At 38.3% G+C, this 25,186-nt stretch overlaps 2 protein-coding genes across 2 annotated transcripts in view; one reads left to right on the top strand and one right to left on the bottom strand.

The window, feature by feature from the left end:
• cunh5orf63 (chromosome unknown C5orf63 homolog) overlaps positions 1 to 25,186 on the bottom strand; it is a 209,283-nt gene that overhangs the window by 35,240 nt on the left and 148,857 nt on the right. The gene's annotated exons all lie outside the window — the stretch shown is intronic.
• The window catches only part of lmnb1 (lamin B1), a 105,288-nt gene that overhangs the window by 58,724 nt on the left and 21,378 nt on the right, over positions 1 to 25,186 (top strand). The window contains 2 exon segments of the mRNA XM_077243440.1: positions 24,081 to 24,251; positions 24,395 to 24,520. Coding sequence (XP_077099555.1) covers positions 24,081 to 24,251; positions 24,395 to 24,520 — 297 coding nt within the window.

Here is a 25,186-nt window from a genome sequence, read left to right as displayed (position 1 = left end):
TGCCTTAGATCATTTGCGTTTGAATACCGCGCGCTCTCCGTGGGCGTGGCACATTAACGCGTAATCAGGTAAAATGAGCTGGAAAGAAAAAAGACTGACACCTCTCTTTTCATACAGATTACTTACAGAATATTTGTTTTTTTTTATACAAATTAATTCATTTAAAAGAAGGGAGTTCAAGCTTCATTATGGAAAAACACTCGTGCCTGTATGACAAGTATTCGCAGAATTACCGTTAATTTTCGGACGCATTTCAGAATGAACTTCACTGACGGAGAGAAGGCTGAACGCGCATCATGTTTGTTTTTCTTTGTTTGGCGAAAAGCACAACACTTTGTTTTTATTGTGAGTATCCACATAAAAAAGACACTTATCAGGATCTGATGATGTACAACACTTAATATGTAAGATCAAAATCAACAGAGTATTTTGAGTTTCTTTTGCACTAAGAAAAAAAAGCAAGATATTAACCTCAGAGGGTTAATTTGTTGCTTTGTACCATTTTCATTTTGTATGGTGTTAATTGTACTCAACAAAGATGCAATTTCTCTGTCAATGCAAATTTAAAGTGTCACAAATCTGTTTTCTAAGATTCTTTGGTTGCAATGGCCGGGTATCACTGTCAATCATCTCAATTTCGTGAATTATTCACAAAACAATAATTTAGCATATTAAAGATGAGCTCATCTTCATTTTCTGGTGCGATTTTTGGCTGATAATCTCCTTCAGCAGCACCTTCGGGTTTTGTCGTCTGTGCAGCGTGTAACCCAGAGTGCAGCGCAACAGAGGCTCTACTGGAATGTAGCAAATTTATGTTGAATTGTTTTCATTATTAAAGAAAATTATGCTAATAATTGATAAGATAAGAAAACCTATTTTCTTATTGCTATTGTAAACCTATTTAATTCTTAATTAATCCTAAAACACAAATGCTGCCGACTAACATCGGCTAGCAAGTCCTGACAACAATGTTTTAATTTTATGATAATTTATTTAAATTTATTTCAGTTATGTTTCAGTTCATAAATCTAGGCAAATTAAAATAACATTAAGTATAAGACACATAACCTTTACATGCATTGCCTTTCTAGCTATAGAAAAAATGTGCACACAATGTTAACTTTTAGCCTACTTTGCCTAAATTTGATGCAATAATAGACATTTTTTTCAGTTCTAAATGTGTACTGTAATTTCAGTATTTGTATTTAAACAAATTCCAAAATCACATCACTTGAATTGATCTGCTACCAGTTCTCAACGTTCCGTGTCAGATTACGCAATAGCGAGAATAAACTGACACTTTTAAAAGTCTGATTGTAGCACCTCTTAGTGGTAAAAGGCAGCAAATACCCCCCCCCCCCCCTCCCACACACACACAATTTTACCGCTGCGGGGATGACAGCGGTAAAAGTATTATTGTGGTTGAGGTATTATTCTAAGCAAGCCAAAGGCGACTAGGCGATAATCTAGTTTATAATAGATTTTTGTCATGGATTATGATCATATAATTTTTATCAGTTCAACACACAGAGGTATAGAAATTTATTTTATTTTTATTTATTTTTTAAAGGTGGATTGTGTAATATTCATGAGGATCTGTTGGCAGAAATGCAATATAAAATGCATAACTGTTTTCAGTGGTGTATAAAGACCTTACATAATGAACCATCAGAGGTGGAAAGTAATGAATTACATTTACTCGCGTTACGTAATTGAGTCGTTTTTTGTGTACTTTTACATTTACTCGCGTTACGTAATTGAGTCGTTTTTTTGTGTACTTCTACTTTTTTTAAGTAGTTTTTAAAATCTGTGATTTTTACATTTGAAATCATATCCGTTACTGAGTAAAAAATAATAATACAAGGGAGAAAAAAAAATCACACTCCGGAAACTACTGCATTGATTGAAGGGCGGAAGAACAAACATGCAAAAAAGGTGACGCAGACCCAGCTGAAGCTGAAAGCGAAGCACCCTCGAATTTTTATGAAGCGAATTATGGCCAGTATGGAAATACTTTGGATGTAGAAAAAAGTGTGGTTGTCCTCGAGGATTGATATCCAATTTGCAAAAAATGTGGACACAAAGTGGCTGCAAAAGGAGGCTACATAGGACACCATCCCTCCTGCAGATAAAGGTATGTCCCGATTATAACGTAAGGATGAATGATTTACGTGATGCAGAGGGAATCCCGGAATCCAGTCATGAAAATGGAATTTGTATAACGCAGATGCCACGTAGGCTAAAACATGCAAAATGATGGATGGATGAATGCATGGAAAGTAAAACTGTGCAATAAATCCAATCGTGACATAGTTTGTGAATATTTAAGTGCAAAAATACTGCTATGTAAATGTATAACCTACTTGTTCTGCGTTTCTGTGAATCTGTGTGAATGAGCTGCTCCACTTTGTCTACTACATACTCAAGTACGCGTGGTGTTTTCAGCGTCTCACAAACAATTTGAGTACATGAATACATGAACACATAGACATCATATAGAGACTAGATGCCCTATTGGCCGATGTGGCGCAAGAAATGCGGCCGCCATCTTAAACCGGTCATACTCCTTTTTGCGTTGCAGCAGTAGATGCCAGAGCACTGTGCAGCATGTTCCTGCTCAAAACGGCGGACCATCACTCGGGGATTACTTTTCACAACCCGTCAAAATAAATGTTTGGTTTAACTAGGAGAAATTATGACAGAAATGTATTACTATTGTAGGCATACAATAGAACGTACTTCTCATAATAATAATAAGAACAACAATAATACGATTTATTTAAACATTAATTAAGGCATATATTTTTTGTCCATGGTTTAATTTAGTAAATCTGTTTTTTGCAGCTCTTCCCCAAAAAAATAAAAGGACACAAGTTTAAATTTTCATTTGATTGCCACCGTTTTTGATAATATATTTGGATTAAATCATAAAAAGAAACATACATTTTCTGAATAAAATACATTTCATAGGACTATATTATTCTTAAAAAATCTAATAAATTATTAATGTTAAAATGAGTTGTTAATCTAATTCATTATCAATTATTGAATTTAATTGATTAGACATGTTCTACTGAAATTTTAATAAACAAAACAAACAAATGGTTTCAAGTTTGTTCTAATAAAAGCATTTGTTCAACCCAAAAAACTCTTTTCTTTCATTTAACTGTCATTTTAACTGATGATGATAATAATAATAACCGTAATTTAATAATTGATTAATACTGTAAACCGTGATATTTTCTGAGCGTGATCATACTGTAAAAATCTCATACCATTACAACCCTACACGGGAGAGTCCCCCCACTGTTCACCCACCCCCCACTGTTAAAAAAGTAACTTTTACTTGAGTAGATTTTTAGACCGGTACTTTTGTACTTAAGTAAAATTTCATTGAAGTAGTAGTACTTTTACTTGAGTAGAATATTTTATTACTCTTTCCACCTCTGTGAACCATTATGTTTTTATTACCTTGGAATGAGCCATTTCTGTCTACATACACCGCGGGTCAAAAATAGCCATATTGCGCATCCATGTTTCTACAGTAGCCCTAAACAAATCATTATTTGTTTATATACCCCTTAAATATTGTCTGCTATATCCGGAAAAAAAAAGAAACGAGCACAATTTGATTGTCAAATTTTCATCAAGCAGTAATTTGCCATGAACCAATCACTGAATAGATTTCCTTATTTAAGAATATTCTCAGATACATTCGCATTGAATTCATAATTTTCAGAAGAATACATTATGTTCACATTGAAAATGAAAGATGAACACCTTTTCCAACATGTCTTAGTTACAAAAATTATATTCCATATTTATATTTACATAATATAATGTTATTTTTTATTTAATCTGTCGATTTATATGAAAAGTAAACGGCATGAGTAAGATAGATTCATAAGATGGATCAGACATGATTTTGACCAATTTAGTTTTGTAGAAAGCCTTTCTTTAAATTAAATTTCATTTTGTATAAATTGTATCTTAATTTTAATCACTGTTTCATTAACTAATTGCCTGGAATTAATAAATAAGCTGCAAATATAGCAGACATATAATCAGGAGGACGTGGAAACGCTGGTGCTATCTCTTGCGCGTGAACTGGAGCTCGTCTCATAAATGATCTGAAACTCGTCGTATAGGCTAGGCCTACTTGCCTCACAGACATGAGAAATAAATAGAAAACCTAATGTCTACTTTTAAACAAAATTCAAAACGAAATGATAAAATTTTAGGCTACAGTAGCCTAGTCAGGTAAGGTAAGGTTTGCCGATGTGGCTATTTATAGGCTATTTATTTATTTTTATCCCTGTGCGCCGATCGGAGACGGAGTTCACTGCTGATATTCTGGGGATACAACATAGCCAATAGGCTATACTAGGGACTTTAGCCTTTAAATATCTTTGCTGCATTGGATCAGTCTTCTTTCTAGAACAGCCAAGAGCTTTCTAGCCTCGCGACAGAAGCGCCTTGCATCGCTCATAGACCTTAAAACAGTCAGCGGATGCGGTTACGAAAATTGATTTAAAAAAAAAAACGTTGGTGCGGACTGATGATGAGTTTTGTGATGCGGTTGCGGATTAAATAATAGCCCATCCGCTCATCTCTAATACAAATGGAATGTTATGCGTCATGGAACATTGCGCTCCCCGACTCGCAAAAGATCGGATTTGCTCCATCTTTTGACAAGTTTTGTTTAGAAAACCTTGAATCCATGTAAGACACAATATCATTAGACATAATCCATGTCATTAGAATCAATGAATCCATGTCATTAGACACAACGTGCACACATGTGCAGGCCAATGTTTTGTTTTTTAATGCACAGTTTACTTTGCAGTGTGATGGATGAATGATTATAACACCTCCATGCAAAAAATAACTGTCCTATTGACAGCATGCATATTTTTGTCGCAGTCTGAACAGACGTATTAACAGCTGTTCATTCAAAAAAAAAAAAAAAATATATATATATATATATATATATATATAATATATTTTATTGCACTGAATATTCACAGGGTACCAGTGGGTCTTAAAAGCATTGAAAAAGTCTTAAATTTGATAATCTCAAATTAAGGACTTAAAAGCCTTGAATTTGGTATACAAAGTGTTGGATTTCATTACAACAGTCTTATATATTTTTTTTGCCTTTCCTAGGATTAAGTTCATACCGTAACAAAATTAACTGTTACTAATGTAGGCTAATTCAAAATTCATGCCGCGATGAGTGCATGACGTCGCGCTCGCGCTCCACGTCATAGCAGAAAAAGGATAGCGTGCGCGCTCGTTACTATGCTTACTAGGCAAGTGAGGTACAGAACAAGAAGGTAACCTATAGTTTGTCGTCTGAAATGGGAAATTGTCGGTTTAATCCGCTGTGGCCACCAATGACAGAATTCAATAATTTAAACCCCAAATCAGAGGTTTTCTGTTAAAAGAACATATTTTCTACCCGGTCTTTTCAATAGTATTTGGCAACCATGCGCGCGCTCTCTCTACACTGCTGAAGAAGCGCGGATGATCTGAAAACGCAGACAAGCTGGAATTCAGCGATCTTCATTAGAGATTTTCTACTTAAATTAAAGTCCCTGTAAAGTCAAAATTAAGTATGTGTTCTGAGTTTGTCACACCACAGAAAAATGTGTTATTAGCCACCCAACCAAATTTGAATGATAAGAAAAGCCGGCAAGTACATAAAATAAGCTATCAAAATCTTGAAAAAATTAGCAGTTAGTCTCTGCTCTCAAACGCTGGGGGCGTGTCCGCCAGAGTATGTGAGCGGAGTGGAGCGGCAACAATTTTCCCTCCGCGCTCCAAGCATTTAATAATCACTCTGCTCCAGCTCCGCTCTGGGTTCACCATTTACCGCTCCACTCCTCGTTCAATGATATCAGAAACACCGCTCCGTCTTCGTTCCCAGAGGAAATTGCAAATCAAGTATTTAAGTATGCTTTGAAATCTCACAATTTCTCCTCATCATAATATATAGGCATATTAATTAAAATTAATAAAAAACATTAGGAGAATAGTTTCAATGTGGTTTATTAGATATTGTGCAAACTTTTCCTATGACATGCTATGCTTATTACATGGTTATCAGCATTATAAGTTAAATATCATTGCTGCTTTTTGCAGAGCACATTTTGTTTGGAAAGAAGTAAAAAAACTACTTTTTCATCAGTTATTTTATCTACGGGTCGCTACATTTCTTACAGATTTCTGCTTATTCGAAATCAAATACCGACAGTAGCCTACAGTAAGATTACATTTGTTTGAATGCAATGCATTAGTGAGAAAGCGATTGCGTGTGTGAATAAGTGTTACCTGTTTAAAATTTGCTTTCACCCGATCCAGCTCGATCTCATGAAAGTGCGCATCTATAGCCTAGCACAAATTTAATTTCTCGTACCATTTATACGCCAAAAATAGTTTTTATCTGCATAGCCTAGGGCATTGGTTCCCAACAGGGGGGTCGCGGCCCACAAGGGGGCCTCAGCGAGCTCTGTGGGGGGTCGCGTCATATTTTGAAAAGTTTGGAGCATTGAGCATTAAATAAAAGTCCTTAACTTTTTCCTGTTCAAAATTTATATAATGAGCGAGTTCATCATGAATCCATCAATCCGTGTTTTTGTCTTATCCTGAACCACTATGGTACACGGTACACCTATAATAAGTGTTTACATTGGGACTATTTTACACTCGTTCGGATCGCTGCCGCTGCGGAGTAGCCCAGAACCGGCGTGACTCGTCATAGACGTACACAGAGAGAAGTAGTTCCGGCTACAATGTTCTTCCGAAAGACGCATTATTCTGTTAATAAACGCAAGTTTACTATCGCTCGCTAAAGCGCCAAAAACGTAAAAAATAAACCCTCACCTTGATAAAGCCTCACATTGATAAAGCCTCACAAATAACGTGCAAGTATTGAGGCCCCAGACAGCAGTCATTTAGTAATAGCCTGTATTCTTTCTTTTTTTACCTACACACCAGTGGGAATATTTTTGGTTTTGCATTTCAAATAGGGCCAATATATAGGCTTCTCCTAGGCTTACGTTTTTAAATTACAAAGGGCCTACTGTTGTTTTTGTTTTTGTATTTTCAATATTATAGGCTATTATTTGTGCATAAACATATCTGGTTATAGTAAACATACCGTTTGTTTGAAAACAACATATTTTGTCATCCTTGCTGCAAGCTTACAAGAGCGATAATATCATTAAATGTGAAGGGGGGCCCTAAAATATTTTATTGGGAAAAAGGGGGTCTCAGACAAAAAAAGGTTGGGAACCACTGGCCTAGGGTACGCAGTTTTCGCGTGCATATGATATGAACTTCACACCCCTAATCCTAACCAAGGGGTTTAGTGCATTTCATTTGCACGCAAAAACTATTTTTGGTGTATAAATGGCACAAGAAATAAAATTTGTGCTATAGATACGCACTTTCATGAGATCGTGTTGCCTGATCATTTTCAGTAGGCTTGAGAACTAACCTCCCGCAGCCACTCATGTCCTGCGGATCGAGTGAAAACCACGACGCTCCGACTTGTAAAAAATTCGCTCCGCACTCCATTCAAAATCACACCCGCTCCACTCCGCTCACATACTGTGGTGTCTGCTGGCTGCACTGAAACCACGCCCACTCGCGGGAAGCACTCACCAATTGTCGGCGCGACGGGAGGATGAAGGCCGAGGCGGGAGATAGTCGGTTTGGCCCAATTCACCAGTAACAGCGGATTGTCAGTGAATCCCAGTTGTCTCTGACGAAAGTTTATAAAACTATCCTGTGTAAAATGATCACTACAGAGGAGGGTGTTTGCAGTCTTCCTCAGCTCTCCATCAAAGTGGCTCTTCACAAAATGAATCTACCTCTTCTTGGTGTGATCGTTTTTCGGAAATGTAAATAAAGACACCGATATGTTTTGTACATGACCGTATCCAGGAAGAACGCGTTTCCGTGACGAACGCATAGCTAGCTAGCGAACTGTAGGCTTTAGTAACTAATAATACTGACAGTAACTCATGATTAAGCTCCAAACTGATGTGAATGTGCTCTATTTATATTGTTAGGGGAGCGGCCAGCCTCAGTGGCTCCAGTGCGTCATAAAGTAGGGGCGTGTCCAGGAGCTCAGGGGCTCCAGTGCATCATCGAGTCCCCGTTTTAGCCCCGCCCAAAAAAACAGGAACACAGCAATCAAGAAAAACTGTTTAATGGTCTAACTCCACAGTTCACAGTCTTTGTAATATGTTTTAGCAATACATTTCTAACATTTATAATGCGTTTAGAATTTTTTTTTTTAGAATTGCCTTTACAGGGACTTTAAAGTGTCATTCAGTCGGTCTGTGTTCCGTCACGAGTCGCTTGCGCTGTTTGTGCGACTAAGGCCCCGTTTACACTGTTTGGCCTCTCATTTACACGAAAACCCCGTTTTTATCACAGAAAACGATTATTTCTAAAAACTCCGGCCAAAGGGGAGATTTTTGAAAACGCCGGTTATGTTTTGCCGTGTCAACTGGGAGAAACGGGGTTTTAGATTCTCTCTAGTCGATTCTAAGGATTCTGATTGGCTTGCATGGCTTTATCCTTCTCCCTACACTGCCGCCCATAGGTTTGGCATAGTTATGATGGCGCTCGCGGCATATTTATGCGGGTTGTGTGCACTATGTTGTTGAAAACGGAGGGGGGAGGGAATATTCGTTTCTCTAAATACCCGGTGATGTGTAAACGTAGCCTAAATCTGCGATCAAAATGCAGGCTGATATCAAGCAGTGTTTTTAATATTGATCATATACGAGCAAGAATGCAATGTTTCCCGAATATCCACACGATTTCAAATGTGACCTTGATTTCATACAACAGTAAAAAAAAAAAAAAGGGTAACATTAAGTGATGTACTACATTTAAAACAGCATTGTCAGGCTTATTGCTCTATTTTGCAACGAAATATGTGGCTTTTAACGAATCGTGAGATTCAATGATGAATGACTCAAAGATATGAAGGTAAAATGATGACAGAATCGCATGCGCAGGGTAAGATTTGTGAAAGTGTACATAAGATTGCAAATGTAAAATAAATTTGCATGTGCAAGAGAAGATTTGTAAAGGTGTAAATCGCCTTTCAAGTGTAAGGAAAAGATATTTGCAGCATTTAACTGTTATTCATATGTGTAATTCATGTATTTGAAGCTGCAGCTTCATGCTAACGCAAAATAAATAAGATCTGTATTCTTCAGACTTTCATTTTTCTGCAGTTACACTTTTGGCACGGTTTTTGCGCACAAATGCAGCCAAAAGCACTGCTGGCCTGTGAACAGCAATTTACAAGCAAAAACAACAGAGGCAGGAACTGCAAAACAGATTAATTGTGTAAAATCAAACTTTGTGTAAAAAAATTAACTGTTGCAAATGTCTAAATGACTTGTGAGGAAAAAAGTTTCCGAAATAACCCGATTTGTACAGTTGCGTCTTTCTTTTACCTGTGCTTCCAGCTTTGTTAATTTAAGTACATTAAAAGTACCATTTGAGCAATGAGAACATTTCTGAGACAAATGAAGATAAAGATGTGTTCTGGAGACTGGCGTGTTTATTGAACCAATCAGAGTAAATCGAGTGACAGCGAGAAGCTCTTTTGATTGGCTACATGAAGGTGGACCCACCCTCCTCTTCGTGCTTGCAAAACTCAGTTGAGTGAGAATCGTGAGCTGGAAGCGCAGGTAAAAGAAAGACGCAACTGTACAAATCGGGTTATTTCGGGAACTTTTTTGCGTCATGCACACAAGAAGTCATTTAGACATTTGCAACAGTTTATTTTTATACACAGTTTTATTTTACACAATTAATCTCTTTTACAGTTCCTGCCTCTATTGATTTCAGTTGCAAATTGCTGTTCACAGGCATGCTGTGCTTTTGGCCGCATTTGAGCGCAAAAACCATGCCAAAAGTGTAAGTGCGGAAAAATGAAAGTCTGAAGAATACAGATCCTATTTATTTTGCATAAGAATGAAGCTGCAGCTTCAAAATACATGAATTACACTTACGAACAACAGTTAAATGCAGCAAATATTTTTTTCTTTTTTAACATTGCATATTTAAAGGGATAGTTCACCCAAAAATGAAAATTCTGTCAGTATTTACTCACCCTCATGTTGTTCCAACCCCGTAAGACCTTTGTTCATCTTTGGAACACGAATTAAGATATTTTTGATGAAATCTGAGAGCTGGATCACTCATCCATACTAGTCCATAGGCTTCTTCAGGGATTGAAACTTGCCAGTCCCGAAAAGTTATTAAAGTGGCATTTTCACAAGATGTGAAATAAATCTCTGATGTCCCCAGAGTGTGTGTGTGAAGTTTTAGCACAAAATACCCCACAGATATTTTTATATAGCATGTTAAAGTTGTCACATTTTGAGGCTTTGCAAAAACGCACCGTTTTGTGCCTGGCCCTTTAAATGCAAATGAGCTGCGCCAAAGGGCGGGGTTTCAAGAGCTCTTGTGTGTTAGCAGAGCGATTACCTCATGCAGACACACTAAAATGACAGAAACTGCTCTGCCTTTAATGTTAAAACGGAGTCAGACAAAGATGGAGACACTCAAGAAGTGACAACATGTAGAATGCAACAGGACGTCTCTGAATGGTTAGTTGATGAATTTGTTGCTGATGTGGAGTTAAATATCTTCAATTAGGATATTCTGCATGTTAATCTAGAAATCGCTCGTATAGGAACTGTTGTGAGATGCACACAGAGTGACTTTCTATTGCATGTGAAAAGGATGCTAAAGTTTGAGCTGACTCACAAATACACTCTCATACAACAACTTTTCCTCTTCACAACATGGACTGCGTGTTCCCGGGGGTGGGGTTTATGTACATTTTAGGGTTGCTGATGTCACTAAACCCGGGAGGGATGTCGTTTAGTCCCTACCAGCCGTTTGTTGTAGTCCTAGGGATGGGAATTGATAAGAATTTAACACTTCTGATTTCCATTATCGATATTGCTTATCGATTCGATTCCTTATCGATTCTCATTGGGTGAGGGAATAAGTACAAATGTGTTTTTTTGTATTAACTCACTTTAATATCTTAGAAGACACAGCACAGAGTAGCCTATTAGTGGTTTGAACTAGAGGCTGACATTTTTTCGGGAATCCCACGGGTCACGGGATTCCCGTGGGATTCCTGCAGGATGGGAGTCATCTTTGCTATCAATCACGGGATTTGGACGGTACAGGATAAATGGTTAACGGGAGCAGACGGGAGCGGGAATCAACCAATAGTAAAGACGACAAAAAAAGAAAAAAGTAAATGCATCATTTTGTAGTTTCCTTTTAATACGCCTACAATGTAACGCAATTAAAAAATAACTACACGACCCAGCCGTCCCAGAAGCCATCAGTGCTTTTTGTCACGGCTTACCGCCGAAATTCAAAGAGCAGTGATGGAGGGAGCTAACAGCCGCGGAGAAGTCGATGTGGCAAAAAATGATTTACAGCGCAAAGTCAGAAGTAATGACATGTCTATTAAGTTCACAGAACTGGTCGGAAAGTCTGAAATATTAATTAAGTTTATGAGAGTAGAATGTGACGGTGATAGCACAATGTACGCTGCTTGTAAGACATGCTTAGTCTTAGTCAAGTACGCAAGTGATTCAGGGACGAGCGGTCTGAAGAAGCACACTTGCAAGGCAAATTCGGGAAAGAATCAGGCAAGCATCGCTTCGTTCATCAAGCGAAAATTGCCGTATATGGGAGCGGTACAGGAGCGGGAGTCAGTTTAAACAGGAGCGGGATGGGATTGGGAGTCAATTTACCAGGAGCGGGATGGGATGGAATTATTTTTTAAACTTTGGTCTGGGAGTGGGACGGGACAAGATTTCTTTCTATGGGAGTGGGACGGGACAGGAGTGAAAATCCACTCCCGTGTCATCCTCTAGTTTGAACCTACACTGGTCTCATGGTTCGATTACGATTATGTCGATTCAGTTCAATTCGATATCTCGATGCATTACGATGCACTGCATCCAATATTCAATTTTACTTCAAAAGTGATGTGTGTGTGTGTTCGCATGTTCGGGAAGTCGCAGTGACAGAAACAGTGACATTCCAGTTAAAGTTTCATGGGACTAAAGTCTGTTTATGCCATTAAGAAAATGAAATTCTGTCAAATCAATTTTGTTTTAAAGAAATGTTCATTTAAAAGCAGCGCTCATTCATCAGTGTATAATGTTACCCTGAGACGCGCGCATCCGTCAACGAGTCCGTTGTTGAAGACGATCATCCATTTATAATCACGCGTAACAACACAGAATACTTGTAATTTGACCATCGGGTGGAGATACCTAAATCAGATAACATTAGGGCGGGTGGATTTGTTTTTGGCTGCGGATCCTGGTGATATTGGAGCTCATGCTTACTCTAAAGCAGTCAGACTCTGCAGGCGTTATAACAGCTCGAGTGAACACGGCTAACGTGGTATTTCAAGTTAGTGGTATTACCTCCAGCATATTCTATTTGTGCGTGACATGAGCGCACACGCACTGTCTCTTCTCCAGGTCGTGCTTACCAGGTTGTTCATAAAAGCCGAAATGTGCCCAGATGTAGGCTTTTAAAGTAGTTGGAGCATTTTTAATTACTCACACTCGCGTCAAATGAATTGCATGCTGTGTGGCCAAATGTTTCTGCATATTGGAGGTAGTTCCCTTTGATGAAATTGAAATTTTACAAGTGTTGCATGTGACCGTATTGTCGTCTTTTCGCGTGAAATATAACCAAAACAACGTAGCGCGTGTGTGACGTCATGACACATTTGCAACGAGTGGAACCGATAAGAGGAATCGTTAAGCAAGCATGCTAACGGTTCCAAGGAATCGGTTCACTGGGCACCGGTTCTGAAGAAGAACTGGTTCTCGATTCCCATCCCTATGTAGTCCTTTTCTTTAAAAGCAAATATCTCCCTTTGCTTTGAACTTTGAGCTAGAGGGCTGCATTGGGATTGAGTCCCGCCGGGTCCCGCGGGACCCAATGTAAATCTCGCGGGAGCGGGCGGTTTGAACTTTGCTGCGGGCGGGAATGGGCAGCTAAAAAAAGAACTGCGGGATCGGGAGGTAGCCTAGCGATATGATGTCAATAAATGATGTGGAAAAGAACCTCAAACGAGGTATTTACAGCACAAAACCTAAGCAAGGCAAGTCTGACATTTGGAGAAGTTTCTCAATTGTGATAAAGATGGAAAGGAACTGGACTTTGTTCATTGAGACAAATGTGCAAAAATATTGATCTACAATGGGCACAAATCCGGCACGTCTGGGTTGAGGCGACACACCTGCTCTGTTCTCCCCGGTCAAAGTGGTCAGTGCGTCAGAATACATGCAGGCCAGGGAAACGAAACAAACAACCCCATGAATCTCTTTAATAATAGCAATACAAATACGTGTTTTTTCCTGCGGGACGGGAGAAGGCACAATCAATGCATCTCTATTATTGTGCGGGAATAAATTCTCAGAGTTTTGCGGGTGCGGGCAGGAGTAGACATGCATATTGCGTGAGCGGGCGAGAGTATAACACATACGTTGCGGGAGCGGGCGGTAATGGTCAGAAATTCGGCGAGCGGGATGAAGAAAACAGTCCCGCGCAGGGCTCTACTTTGAGCGTTGTAAATTTGCAGATGTTGTTTATGCTCAAACAGCAACATTTCACACTAGCTTAAAGTTAGAAAAGTCAAATCATAGTTTACCACCCTTTTAAAGACATCGTTAAAATAGTCCAAGTGACTACAGTGGCTCAATCTTAAGTTTATCAAGCGACGAGAATACTTTTTGTGCGCAAAAACAAACAAAAATAACGACTTTATTTCAACTATTCATTTCCTTCTCTATGGGCCTCGAGTCAGTCAACTTAGTGTGATTCCGTAGAGCTACGTCACACGTAGGCTCACTATTGGCCGACGCTGGTCATGTGGGTGATGCGTGTGATGTACAACAACAGAAGCTTACGTGAACTGACTCGAGGCCCACAGAGAAGGAAATGAATAGTTGAAATAAAGTCGTTATTTTCGTTTTTTTTGCGCACAAAGTATTCTCGTCGTTTGATAAACTTAAGATTGAGCCACTGTAGTCACTTGGACTATTTTGACGATGTCTTTAATAACTTTACGGGCTGGCAAGTTTCAATCACTGAAGAAGCCTATGGACTATTATGGAGGAGTGATCCAGCTCTCAGATTTCATCAAAAATATCTTAATTCGTGTTGGAACAACATGAGGGTGAGTAAATACTGACAGAATTTTCAGTTTTGGGTGAACTATCCCTTTAATGAACATTGTTTTATTTAAAGCATTATATTTTTTTTTTAAAGGTATTATAAAGGTAAAAAATGAAATGGAAAAATTGATTAAAGGGGGCAAATAATGTCACTTAATGGAAAAGGTGTGACTGCACTCTAAATGGAAGAGAGGGGGTTCCAGGGGGTACGGCACTCTAAAAAAATGGGAGAACCACGGAACTTAGGAAAAGGGATATTTATGTAGAACTGCACAAGTGCAACTGCTAAAGAGTGCAATGTCAATACTTTCTCGTAAGCTTAATTGAATTGGCCTAGAGAGAATAATTATGCCATTTTCTGTCTAAAGACTACATATAAAATAAAATAAAATAACTACCTAAAGTAACTGTCAACTAGGCTTGCTACGGTAGTCGGTGTTACCGGTGTTACACGTTGTTCAGTTGCAACACCGGTTTCATCACTTGCCCACTGCAACACACCGCGGTGAAAAAACAAAAAAAATTTTTTTAAAGCGATAAAATATTTAACGCAATTACTCAGTATCCGTTTTTTTCTGTCACCCGTTGACTAGCATTGTATGATCACGCTCTTATTAATGTGAATGCTTTTAAGCGCGCCAAGACTAAAGAGACTGCGCTATAAGTCCTGCCTATTACACACACACACGCACACGCACACGCACGCGCGCGCGACCCACAGAAAAGACGCGCGTCAGTATCGAGTTCTCTTTTGGGCTTGAACAAACCATAACACACACAAATTATACCCAAATGTCTGTTTTTTCGAGTGTCCTCATAAGAGCAGTATTAAATGATTTAAATAAAGTCTTAAATTAACGTAGAGATTTGTGAGAAAATGGGACGCGTGTCAGATCACGTCTCTGTCAGCAGCGGCCTCATTTACACTGTCAGTGAAATGTGACCCAATTCCGATTTGTTGCTCATATGTGACACATATCGGATATGTTCTATGACCGTGTAAACGGGGGAAAAAAACGCATGCATTTGGATATTTCGAGATCGGTTTGTCATTAATGTTATCAAAGAACAAAGGTAAGAGAGTAAATTACTCACTCAGACCCGGCGCCATGATGATTATGATACCGGTAGCCTAATCATGAATGCACTCCGCTATCTTTTAACACATCTCCGGCGAACGGCTTCTTCACGCAAAAGAAAAACTCTTCATGAAGCGCAGTGCAATTCAGCGACCTATGAAGTTTCCTGATGGATCGAGGTTGTTCATTAACTTTATTTTATACGTGCAAGTCACACGAGCTCTAAGCGCATGCAAGACTGCTGCGAGTAATCATACTTTATTAATGTAACAGAAAATCAGAGGGAATAATTTTTTTATTTATTATTATTATATATATATTCTTTTTTTTTACCGGCTGGCCGGTCACACGGCTTTCATAGTTTTCTGTTATTATGTGACTGGTGCGGAGACCTGGAGTCTTATTTAAATTTTTTATTTAGGTTTATTCATATTTTGATTTTGAATTAGTTTGATTTTTAAACTTATTTCAGTCTATTACATAGCAACATTTCTAATTTTGCCTTCAATCAATCAGTGTTACTGGCCTTCATTTATAAAAATATGCCATTAAACAAGTATTTAAAATATACTGTCTTCATGTACATTAATTTCTACATTAATTTGGAGATTAACTAATAAATTATTACATTATAAAATATACGAAAAACGTAAAATAAATGTTAAAATATATTACAACTATAATGTTTTTAATTAATCACAGGAAATAATGTGTGATTAGTTATTTTAATAGATTGACAGCACTAATTTATTAATTATTTATCTCATTTAGTTAAGTTAGAGAACAGACACTAGGCTATAGCCTACAGTTAAAAGAACAATTCAGCATGAGCCAAATGACAGTTGCTGGAGTCAGATTTCATTTATCACGTGATGAGAGTGAGGCGAACTGATTTTCAAGAAGATCTGAAGATGACAGACACGATGGCGGTGGATTTAGTTTCTAAACGAAATACAAAAGCACCTGTTTGGCAATATTTTGGATTCAACCCAAATGCAAATAGGCAACCTGAAAATGTCAATGAGGCAATCTGCAAACTTTGCCTGATGAAGGTGGCAGCATCCGGAGGAAACGTGTCTAATTTACACACACACCTTCAAGCGCACCACAAGAATGAGGCTGCCAAACTGGGCCCCGCTGCAAAACATTGACCGCAGAAGCCAGACACCCAGGTACAGCTATCTATGAGTCATGCGTTTGAGCGATGTACAAAATATAAGAGCGTAGGTAGAATGAATGCACTGATGCAGTTACCAAATATATCTGCAAAGAAATGGTGTCTTTCAACACCGTTGAAAAAAAATCGTTTAAAGAACTCATAACCACACTGGACAGCCGGTACGAATTGCCAGGGCGTGGATATTTCTCCAAAACAGCTGTCCCACATGCCTACAATCGTGTCCGGAGTGAACTGCAACAGGCTATTTCATCAGTCGAGCATTTTTCATTCAAGACAGATATATGGTCCAGCACAAAAATGACACATTACATTTCATTGACTTTCCATTTTATTGACACAGAATGGGCACTGGTGTCAAAATGCCTGCAGACAAGTTTTCTGCCTGAGGACCACACTGCCGTTAACTTGGCAGATGCTCTGAATGACTGGGGATTGGAGGAAGACAAAGTGTCTTGTCTCACGACTGTCAGTGGTACCAACATAAAGGCAGCCGTTCGCAAGTTAGGCTGGCCCTGGTTAAGCTGCTTTGGGCACAACCTGAACCTAGCTGTGTCCAACACTATTGAGAAGACGGAGAAAGCCCGCACAGACCGTGCCCTAGCAGTCTGTCGTACAATAAACGGCATGTTCTCTCACAGCTGGAGAAGAAGGGAGCTGCAAAAAGCCCAAGCTGATCTTGGTCTCCCAGTGCGTTCGCTGGTGACAGTAAGTTTATTAAGTCTTCTATATATAAAACGACTATAGTTTGGAGACAAAAACATCAAGTGTTAATAAAACAGAATAGAATAAAAAGATGATGATAAAGTAAATATATTATAATAAAACCCTAAATTATAAAACACTAAAAGCTAGTTTACTTAAAAGATAATCAGCAGCTCTTCTCAAATCCATCGGAAGGCTGTTCCAGCTTATTAGAGAATAATAGCAAGCGGAATCACCAAATGTTTTTTCTACTCGGAGGAACAGCTTCAATAGAAAGTTAGATTTTTTTTCATTCTTAAGAAACATTTTTAATGATTTAAGATAATTTATAATAAATACTAAACAAATGTAATGTTTTATGACTTTTTTTCTTAGATGTAAGAAACATATTTATAATAAATATTAATCTACTACATCCTATGCATTTTTTTAATTATTATTGATGGGCTAATAATTACTTAGCCTAATACTAATAATAATAATGTGCAACTCGTTGGGGCTCGAAGCAAAAAATTATTGAGGATGCCAGGACAGAGGACGGCCATCAATCGAGTTCTTGCTGATGACCGCAAAGCCAATCTCAACATCACATGGCAAGACGAGGATGTGTTGCACTCGGTGAACAAAGTGCTGAAGCCAGTTAGCGAGTTTACTGACATTATGTCTGGAGAGACTTATGTAACCGCGTCATCTCTACTCCCTGTGCTGCATCTCATTAAAGAGGACACACTGGCCCCATCAGATGAGGATGGACAACTGACAGCAAATCTGAAAGCCGGCATCATATTTATTTTAAATGAGAAATATGAGGCTCTGCCAGAAGCAAGCCGGCAGCTAATGCGCAAGGCCACATTCCTGGACCCGCGCTACCGGGCTGACTACGACCCGAACGTTGAGGAGACCAAGAGGATGATAGAGGAAGAAGCGGTCATCCTCGGTAGGAGAGCGCAGTCAGCGCTCATGAGAGAAGAGGGAGAAAATGAGGAGGAAGCCGAGCCGCAGCCCAAAAGAAAAAAAACGTTAGCAATTTTATTAAAACGAAAAGCTAGCGCTGCACCGTCTGTTCCAGAAAAGGTGGTGACGGAAATAGCCACCTATGCTCAGGAGTCCTCCATTAGCCCAGAGCAGGATCCTCTCGTCTGGTGGAAAGATAATCAAAATAGGCTCCCTCTGTTGGCAAAGGTAGCCAAAAAATATCTTTGTGTGTGCGCAACAAGCTGTGCGTCCGAGAGGATGTTCAGCACAATGGGGAACATGGTCACCCCTACAAGATCCCTTCTGAAACCAGATATGGTGAACATGTTAGGTTTCCTAGCGAAGAACATGCATAGCGCAAGCACTGTCACAAAAAGCTAATTTGTAGTTTCCATTTTCTTTTTGTTTTAATTTAGAAAAAATCAACCAAAAGCGCGAAACTGCCCATAACTCCTAAACCGTATGTCGTAGACTCAAGTGTCTTATATTTATTATTATTTTGTTTTTATTTTTATTTTTTTTATTTTTATTTTTATTTTTTTTTATTTTATTTTTTATTTAACAGTCAAACATACATACAAACCAACATAGTGCAGCAGTGAGCAATCTTGTAAATCCATAATTCCAGAAGTGACATAAAAGTGATTTAAGTGTTTGATCTAAGTGTGTATGTGAGCGGGTGTGAGTGTGGGTATGTGCATGTGTGTGTATGCGTAAACAAAGTAACCATTTATTATCTATTACCATTGTCATTACCATCACCACCCTACTCCCCACTACCACCACACTGCCAATATTGTGTTGGTCGATTTTTATTTCCATCCTACCTCCTATGTAACAATTGCCATTGTCAATCCTGCACAAAAAGATGATATAAGATATAAGATAACCTTCCCCCACATCTCATCAGTCCCTATCTTTTCCTAATATTTTTTTTTTTTTTTGTTATGTGCAATGTCTAAGGTGCATTAAAAGAGGGAGTACAGTGCGAGAGTGTCTCAAATTGGGACAGAGATGCTGTCCCGTTGAAACCACTTCTCGCCTGTCTTGCCTGCCTTGGTGTTTGTTAGGTTTTCCATACATATTCCTTTTTTTTTTTTTCTATTCTATGTTGTGTTGCATTAAAAGCCCATGAAGAGATAAGGGGGAGTTATTGCAGTAGTGATGACAGTGATACTTAATTCCAAAACAGCATTGACAATGGCAAGATTAATGATAATAATTATGATAATAATAATATTAATAATAAATGACAATGATGGTGGCAGTGGCGACCGCAATGGTGAAAGCAAAAGACAGCAACAACAGCAATTACAACAATGAAAAAATAAAAGTGAAAATAGTAACTATAACAATAACAGTAAAGATAGTAATAACAATGATGACAAACAAGTTCCAACAACTAAAATGCATTAATATTCGTGGGTTGATTAAGAGGGTGGGAGGAGTCGGAGTTGAAAACAGAGTGTTGGATGGCAGAGGTCAGTTTCAGATGCGTAGTTATGAAGGGGAGATGCGTATTCCACTGCAATGAAGTCTGTAATAAGATTTTTCCAAATGTTAAAGGTATTGTAGGTAGAAATCCACAAAAATACTTTTTGTCCAAATTTGTTTAAACTGTCTTTATATATCAATGCATAATTAAAATGTAAGTACTCTGGAAAAGAAATTATAAAAATCGAGTGTCTGTAGTCCTCTCAGGACTGCAATAAACACAGCTCATTATTCCATTAACTCCCACCCCCTCCCTTCTCGGCTCCTTCCAAAGCCACGCCCCCAAAACAAATGAACGCGCGATCCCGGCCGTTCGCTCAGCTGGAAGAGTCGGACGCGTTTACCAGCTGTACCAGATGTAGTGACATCATGTCAGAATCACAAGTAATAAAATAACTAACTTTATCAGTATGAATATAAACAATTAACATGGCTGTTAGTACTCACTGTCCAGCTCGCATATCGATACTGGTAAAGTTTAAAATATTTGACTAGCTCGTAACGGAATCAAACTCAATATAAGGCAAAGCTATAAATAGCTTCATTGATACACGTTTGCCGTTACTATCAGTTAAACTGCGATGAAGGTGAATTTTTAAGATTCATAACATAAGATTGTTTACAGATAAACTGAGTAACATACACTCAAACACCTTCTCACAACTGCATTGCAGACCCAAGATAATATAACACACACACACAACATATATTGTATAGCACATACAGATAAAACATAAAGACATAGGTAAACATATGTAGAGCATATACCAACAAACCAAACGTGAAAAAACGGAGCAGGTAGAGTTCACGGTGAAAATAGGAACAATGTTTAGGCAGAGGGTAAAGCTAGGTATAAAAATAGATCCCCTAAACTTTTTAACCTAAAGTTAGATTTGGCGAAATTAAACAAAACAGCTTTCAACTGCAGATAGGCCTATTGCTTATTTATCGTCTCAACCCTGGCTCACTAACAGTAACGTTATACCAGTCGACACCAAAGTTACACTGTCATAGCTAAGCCAGTACCGTTAGTTATGCTACGTAACGTTAGGTAGCTATATTAGGTAGCTACGTGTGCTAATGATACATGCTTCATGAAAAAATAAATGCCCTCAAAATGAAAACAGCAAGATTACCTGTCCAGCAGAAATAAAGCCATCATGGAGTCACTTTTCAGCCCCTTGAGATCCCTCAGTAGTCGCCGACGCTGGAAAGCCACGCCGATATTGACTCTCGTATGATTTCTTTATTTATCCAAAGACTTTTTGTTCATAGCCTTTTCAAATACTGTCTTCCTTTTTTTAACTTGTCTGACTTCGCTGCCTCTACAGTATATGCAGGTAACGTTACTGAGAATTTTGACTGTTCTTTCTCTGCCATAATTGTTATTACTAGCTTCCGTGTCTCTTCAAACGGGTGCGCGCATTTGGGCTCCTCCTGTATCAGCAGAGGTGGTATCCATGGTAGCGAGGGAGAGTGACAGTCGCCCCAGCCAATCATTTCTTTCGTCCCGAATGGAATAATGAGCTGTGTTTATTACAGTCCTGAGAGAACTACAGACACTCGATTTTTATAATTTATTTTCCAGAGTACTTACATTTTAATTATGCATTGATATATAAAGACAGTTTGAAAAAAATTGGAAAAAGTATTTTTGGGGATTTCTACCTACAATACCTTTAATGTGTAATTTATTTCTAGTTTTCCAGTTCATGAGGGTAGTTTTCTTGGCGATGGTTAGAGCTATGAGGAGTATTTTAGAGTTTATAGTTTTATCAGTGATTATTGTGAGGTCCCCCAGCAAGCAAAGAGAAGGCGACAGTGGGATGTGGCAGCCAACTATAGTGGATAGTGACTGTGTGACCTCTTCCCAAAAGTGCTTGATTGGAGTGCAGTGCCAGGTTGCATGGATGTATGTATCTGTAGAATTTTGATTGCAATGTGTGCAAACTTCTGATGTGAAACCCATTTTAGCTAATCTGTTTCCCGTGTAATGTGTTCTGTGAAGTATTTTGTATTGTATTAACTGAAGATTCGCATTTTTGGACATGAGATAGATGTTTTTACAGATTTGGGTCCAGAAGTTGGCATCAGGGGCTATTGAAAGATCGTTTTCCCATTTTATTGTTGGTAAGTGTATGGTCTGAAGTTGGTTTGAAATTATTTTGTATATTTTAGAGAGGAGTTTCTTTGGGGAGGAAATGTTGACCAAGTCTGATATTGCCGGTGAAGATTCTAAATTTGTGTCTCTGATGTTTATTTTTGTCAGAACAGATTTGATTTGCAGGTATTTTAAAAATTCGTTGCTCCCGATGCCATACTCCTGGGCCAGTTGCGGAAATGGTCTAAATGTATTAGATTTGAAAATATGCTTAATGTGGGTGATACCCTTTTCCGCCCATGTGTGAAAATTCAATGTTTTTTTATTGCTTATAAAGTCACAATTGTTCCATAGTGGGGTGAGGTTAGATGGAGCTAATGTAGAATTTGTGATTTGGTGAAATTTCCTTTATTATTATTTATTATTATTATTATATTATAATATTATTTATTATTATTATTATCATCGTATTCGTTAATTAACGTTCTGTTTCTTATTTGGTTCCACAGTTTGCGCTGATTTCATATTTTTATATAGGCCTACACGTTGTGTAAGTAGCCTTTATTTTTTATATAGCATTATTCGTTTTGTTAAAAAACGTTCTATGTTTAATATAAGCGTTTGCCATTGTACTGTTTTGTGTTTTTCATTAAGGATAATAACGAACCCACCCTTCAAGCCTTTTCTCAAAGACCCGCCCCCTTTAGTTACTGTTGCCATGTCAGACAAGCCATGCCGCTCTCACGCCACACACTGTGGCTGAATCCGAAATCCCCCCTATACCCTCAAATACTGCGTTATTTGAGAAGACAGACATTTTTAGTGGTGTCCGAAACCATAGTGGAAGTTGAGTGCACTTATTCAATCCCACATTGCACTGCATTAATGCTTGTAGGCCTACAGTTTACGTAGGCTACGCACAACGGCTGTCCGAATTCACTCACTCGTTTTTATTTACTCCTCCTCATTCACTCCTTCAAGTGAACAGTATTAGCGGACTTACATAGGGAATAGGCCTAGTGAATGAGGGTTTAGGGGGCGATTTCGGATTCAACCCATGTTCTCAAGCAGTGAAAAATAGAGGACACTGACAACGCGTTGACAGACTGGACCGAGCAGGGAATATTTAATATGGAACAAAGTCTCAACTTTCAAATTTGGTCAGTCAAAGAAAATTAAACAATAAATAGGCCTACCGTTTTGTGGCTCCTTAATGTGTCGTGACAGATTGCCTCAGTTAAAGCCAAGTTCCACCGAGGTTAATTTACTAACTCTCCTGACTGCTTTGTCGGACAAAAATGGTGGATTTTGATTGGTCAGATCGCATGTCAATCAAACTCCAAGCGAAAGAATTGACGCTAATTTAAAAGTGAAAGTGATGTAAAAAAAAAAAGTTTCGTTTTCAAACTAGCGCATATTCAGGGCACAATAACAAAACAGTTCTATTCCGCACGACCGCACCATTATGAATGCCCATTGCCCGTGCAAACGCACGCATTTTACGTTTGCCCTTAAATTAGCTAACTTAATTAGTTAACTTTAAATTAGTTAATCTTTAAAATATCCTCACCGTCACATCCCTACTGTCAACTAAAACTATAAAAAAACAGAATGACTCAAATGTGATTAAGACCAATAAGCAATTTCGTCTGAAGACTAAATCAAAAATGGCTGCCAAAATTAACACTGGCCTACACACACGTGTGCGCTACAACACAGTTGCGTATGTATTAAATATGACTGATAATTTAAGTAAAATGTTTTATTTAATTCTAGTAGCCTATTTGTACATAATTATTTTCTAGGGTTTAAAATGTATACAGATTTGACATTTTCCCCTCATACTTCTGTCGGAATGGGTACAAAGTTGGCATTGAATTTCATTTGAAATGGTATTAAAAAGGTCTTAAAAAGCCTTGAATTTAAGTTGGAGGATCCTGGGGGTACCCTGATTCATCTTGGTTTGAACAGGCCTTAATATGCTGATTTGGTGGTGGAGTAATATTTTCTTATCACAGTTGAAAAATTCTTTGTTCTTTGAATAGAAAGTTCAGAAGAACAGCATTTATTTGAAATGGAAGTCTATTGTAACATGTATTGACTGTCACTATTGATCAATTTAATGCTTACTGAATTAAAGTGTTTTTCAAAAAGAAAACTAGTGTACTTGCAACAGAGTATGTGATTGGAATGACTCCCTTTAAGGCCTGGTTATATTCATTTCAGCAAATGAAGTTTTAGCTGCTAATAGACTTCATATTTAATACACGAGAAATTTTCAGGAGATCAAGGACACGCGTCACAGACACGAGACCCGTCTGGTGGAGGTGGACTCGGGCCGGCAGATGGAGTTTGACTTTAAACTGGCTCAGGCATTTGCAGACATGAGACAACAACATGACGACAAGATCAAACTCTACAAGGAAGAGATGGAGCAGACATACGTGGCCAAGGTGATCACAGACATTTCAATAGCACGTCCAAACAGATGTCTTGTGACACATTTACACGTGAAGCGTTTCCTGAAATTTCTGACTTCCTCTGAAAGCTTGTTTAGTTCCTCTTTGCATTTCTCTGAGTTCTGAGTGTGTTTCAGCTGGAGAACGTGCGTCTGTCATCCGAGATGAACAGCTCTTCAGCCAGTATGGCCCGTGAGGAGCTGCGCGAGTCCACGATGAGAGTCGAGAGTCTGGCCGCTCAGCTCAATAACCTGCAGAAAGAGGTATGCGTCTGACCCGACGACAGCTTCAGCTGCTATATATTTAGCCACTTTCCCACACGATTGGAGACCAAAGTCAAGTTCCTCCTAATTGTTGTTGCTCATTATACCTTGTGTTCACTTGTTATAGTGCTTGTTCACTCTCTAAACTCGACTTTGTTTAATCCTGGCTGACAGTCTTCAGGAAGTGACATTTGTGATTGAGAGATCTGCTCTATCTATACTTACTATAACATCCGGTTACAGAGTTTACACACGCTGTGCTGTTGAAGTGAAACTGAACATGATTTAAATTACTCTTTGGATGTATTATAGTCAGACCAACAACTAATTGATAAAAATCAATTATAATTGATAATGAAAATGATAAAACTATGAATTTGATTGGCTGCCAGTGTCACTTTACAGTAGTGAATAACACATTTCTTTGGACAAACATATATAGAAAAGAATGTTGGTTACCAGTTTTTATTCCCATTGACTTCTATTGTACGGTCAAAAAATACAATAGAAGTCAATGTGAACTGAAACTGTTTGGTTTCCAGCATTTGGTTTCCACAGAAAAAAGTCAGTCATAAGGTTGAGTAAATGATAAAGGAACCGTTCAACCAAAATGAAAAATCCATCAAGTAATCATGTTCCTATTTGATGTGCAGTTAGTTTTGATTA

The sequence above is a fragment of the Siphateles boraxobius genome, unplaced genomic scaffold (assembly GCF_051911475.1).
Source record: "Siphateles boraxobius isolate OS27281-9 unplaced genomic scaffold, OSU_SipBor_1 25, whole genome shotgun sequence".
Lineage (NCBI taxonomy): Eukaryota > Metazoa > Chordata > Actinopteri > Cypriniformes > Leuciscidae > Siphateles > Siphateles boraxobius.
This window is presented reverse-complemented; position numbering and strand designations above follow the sequence as displayed.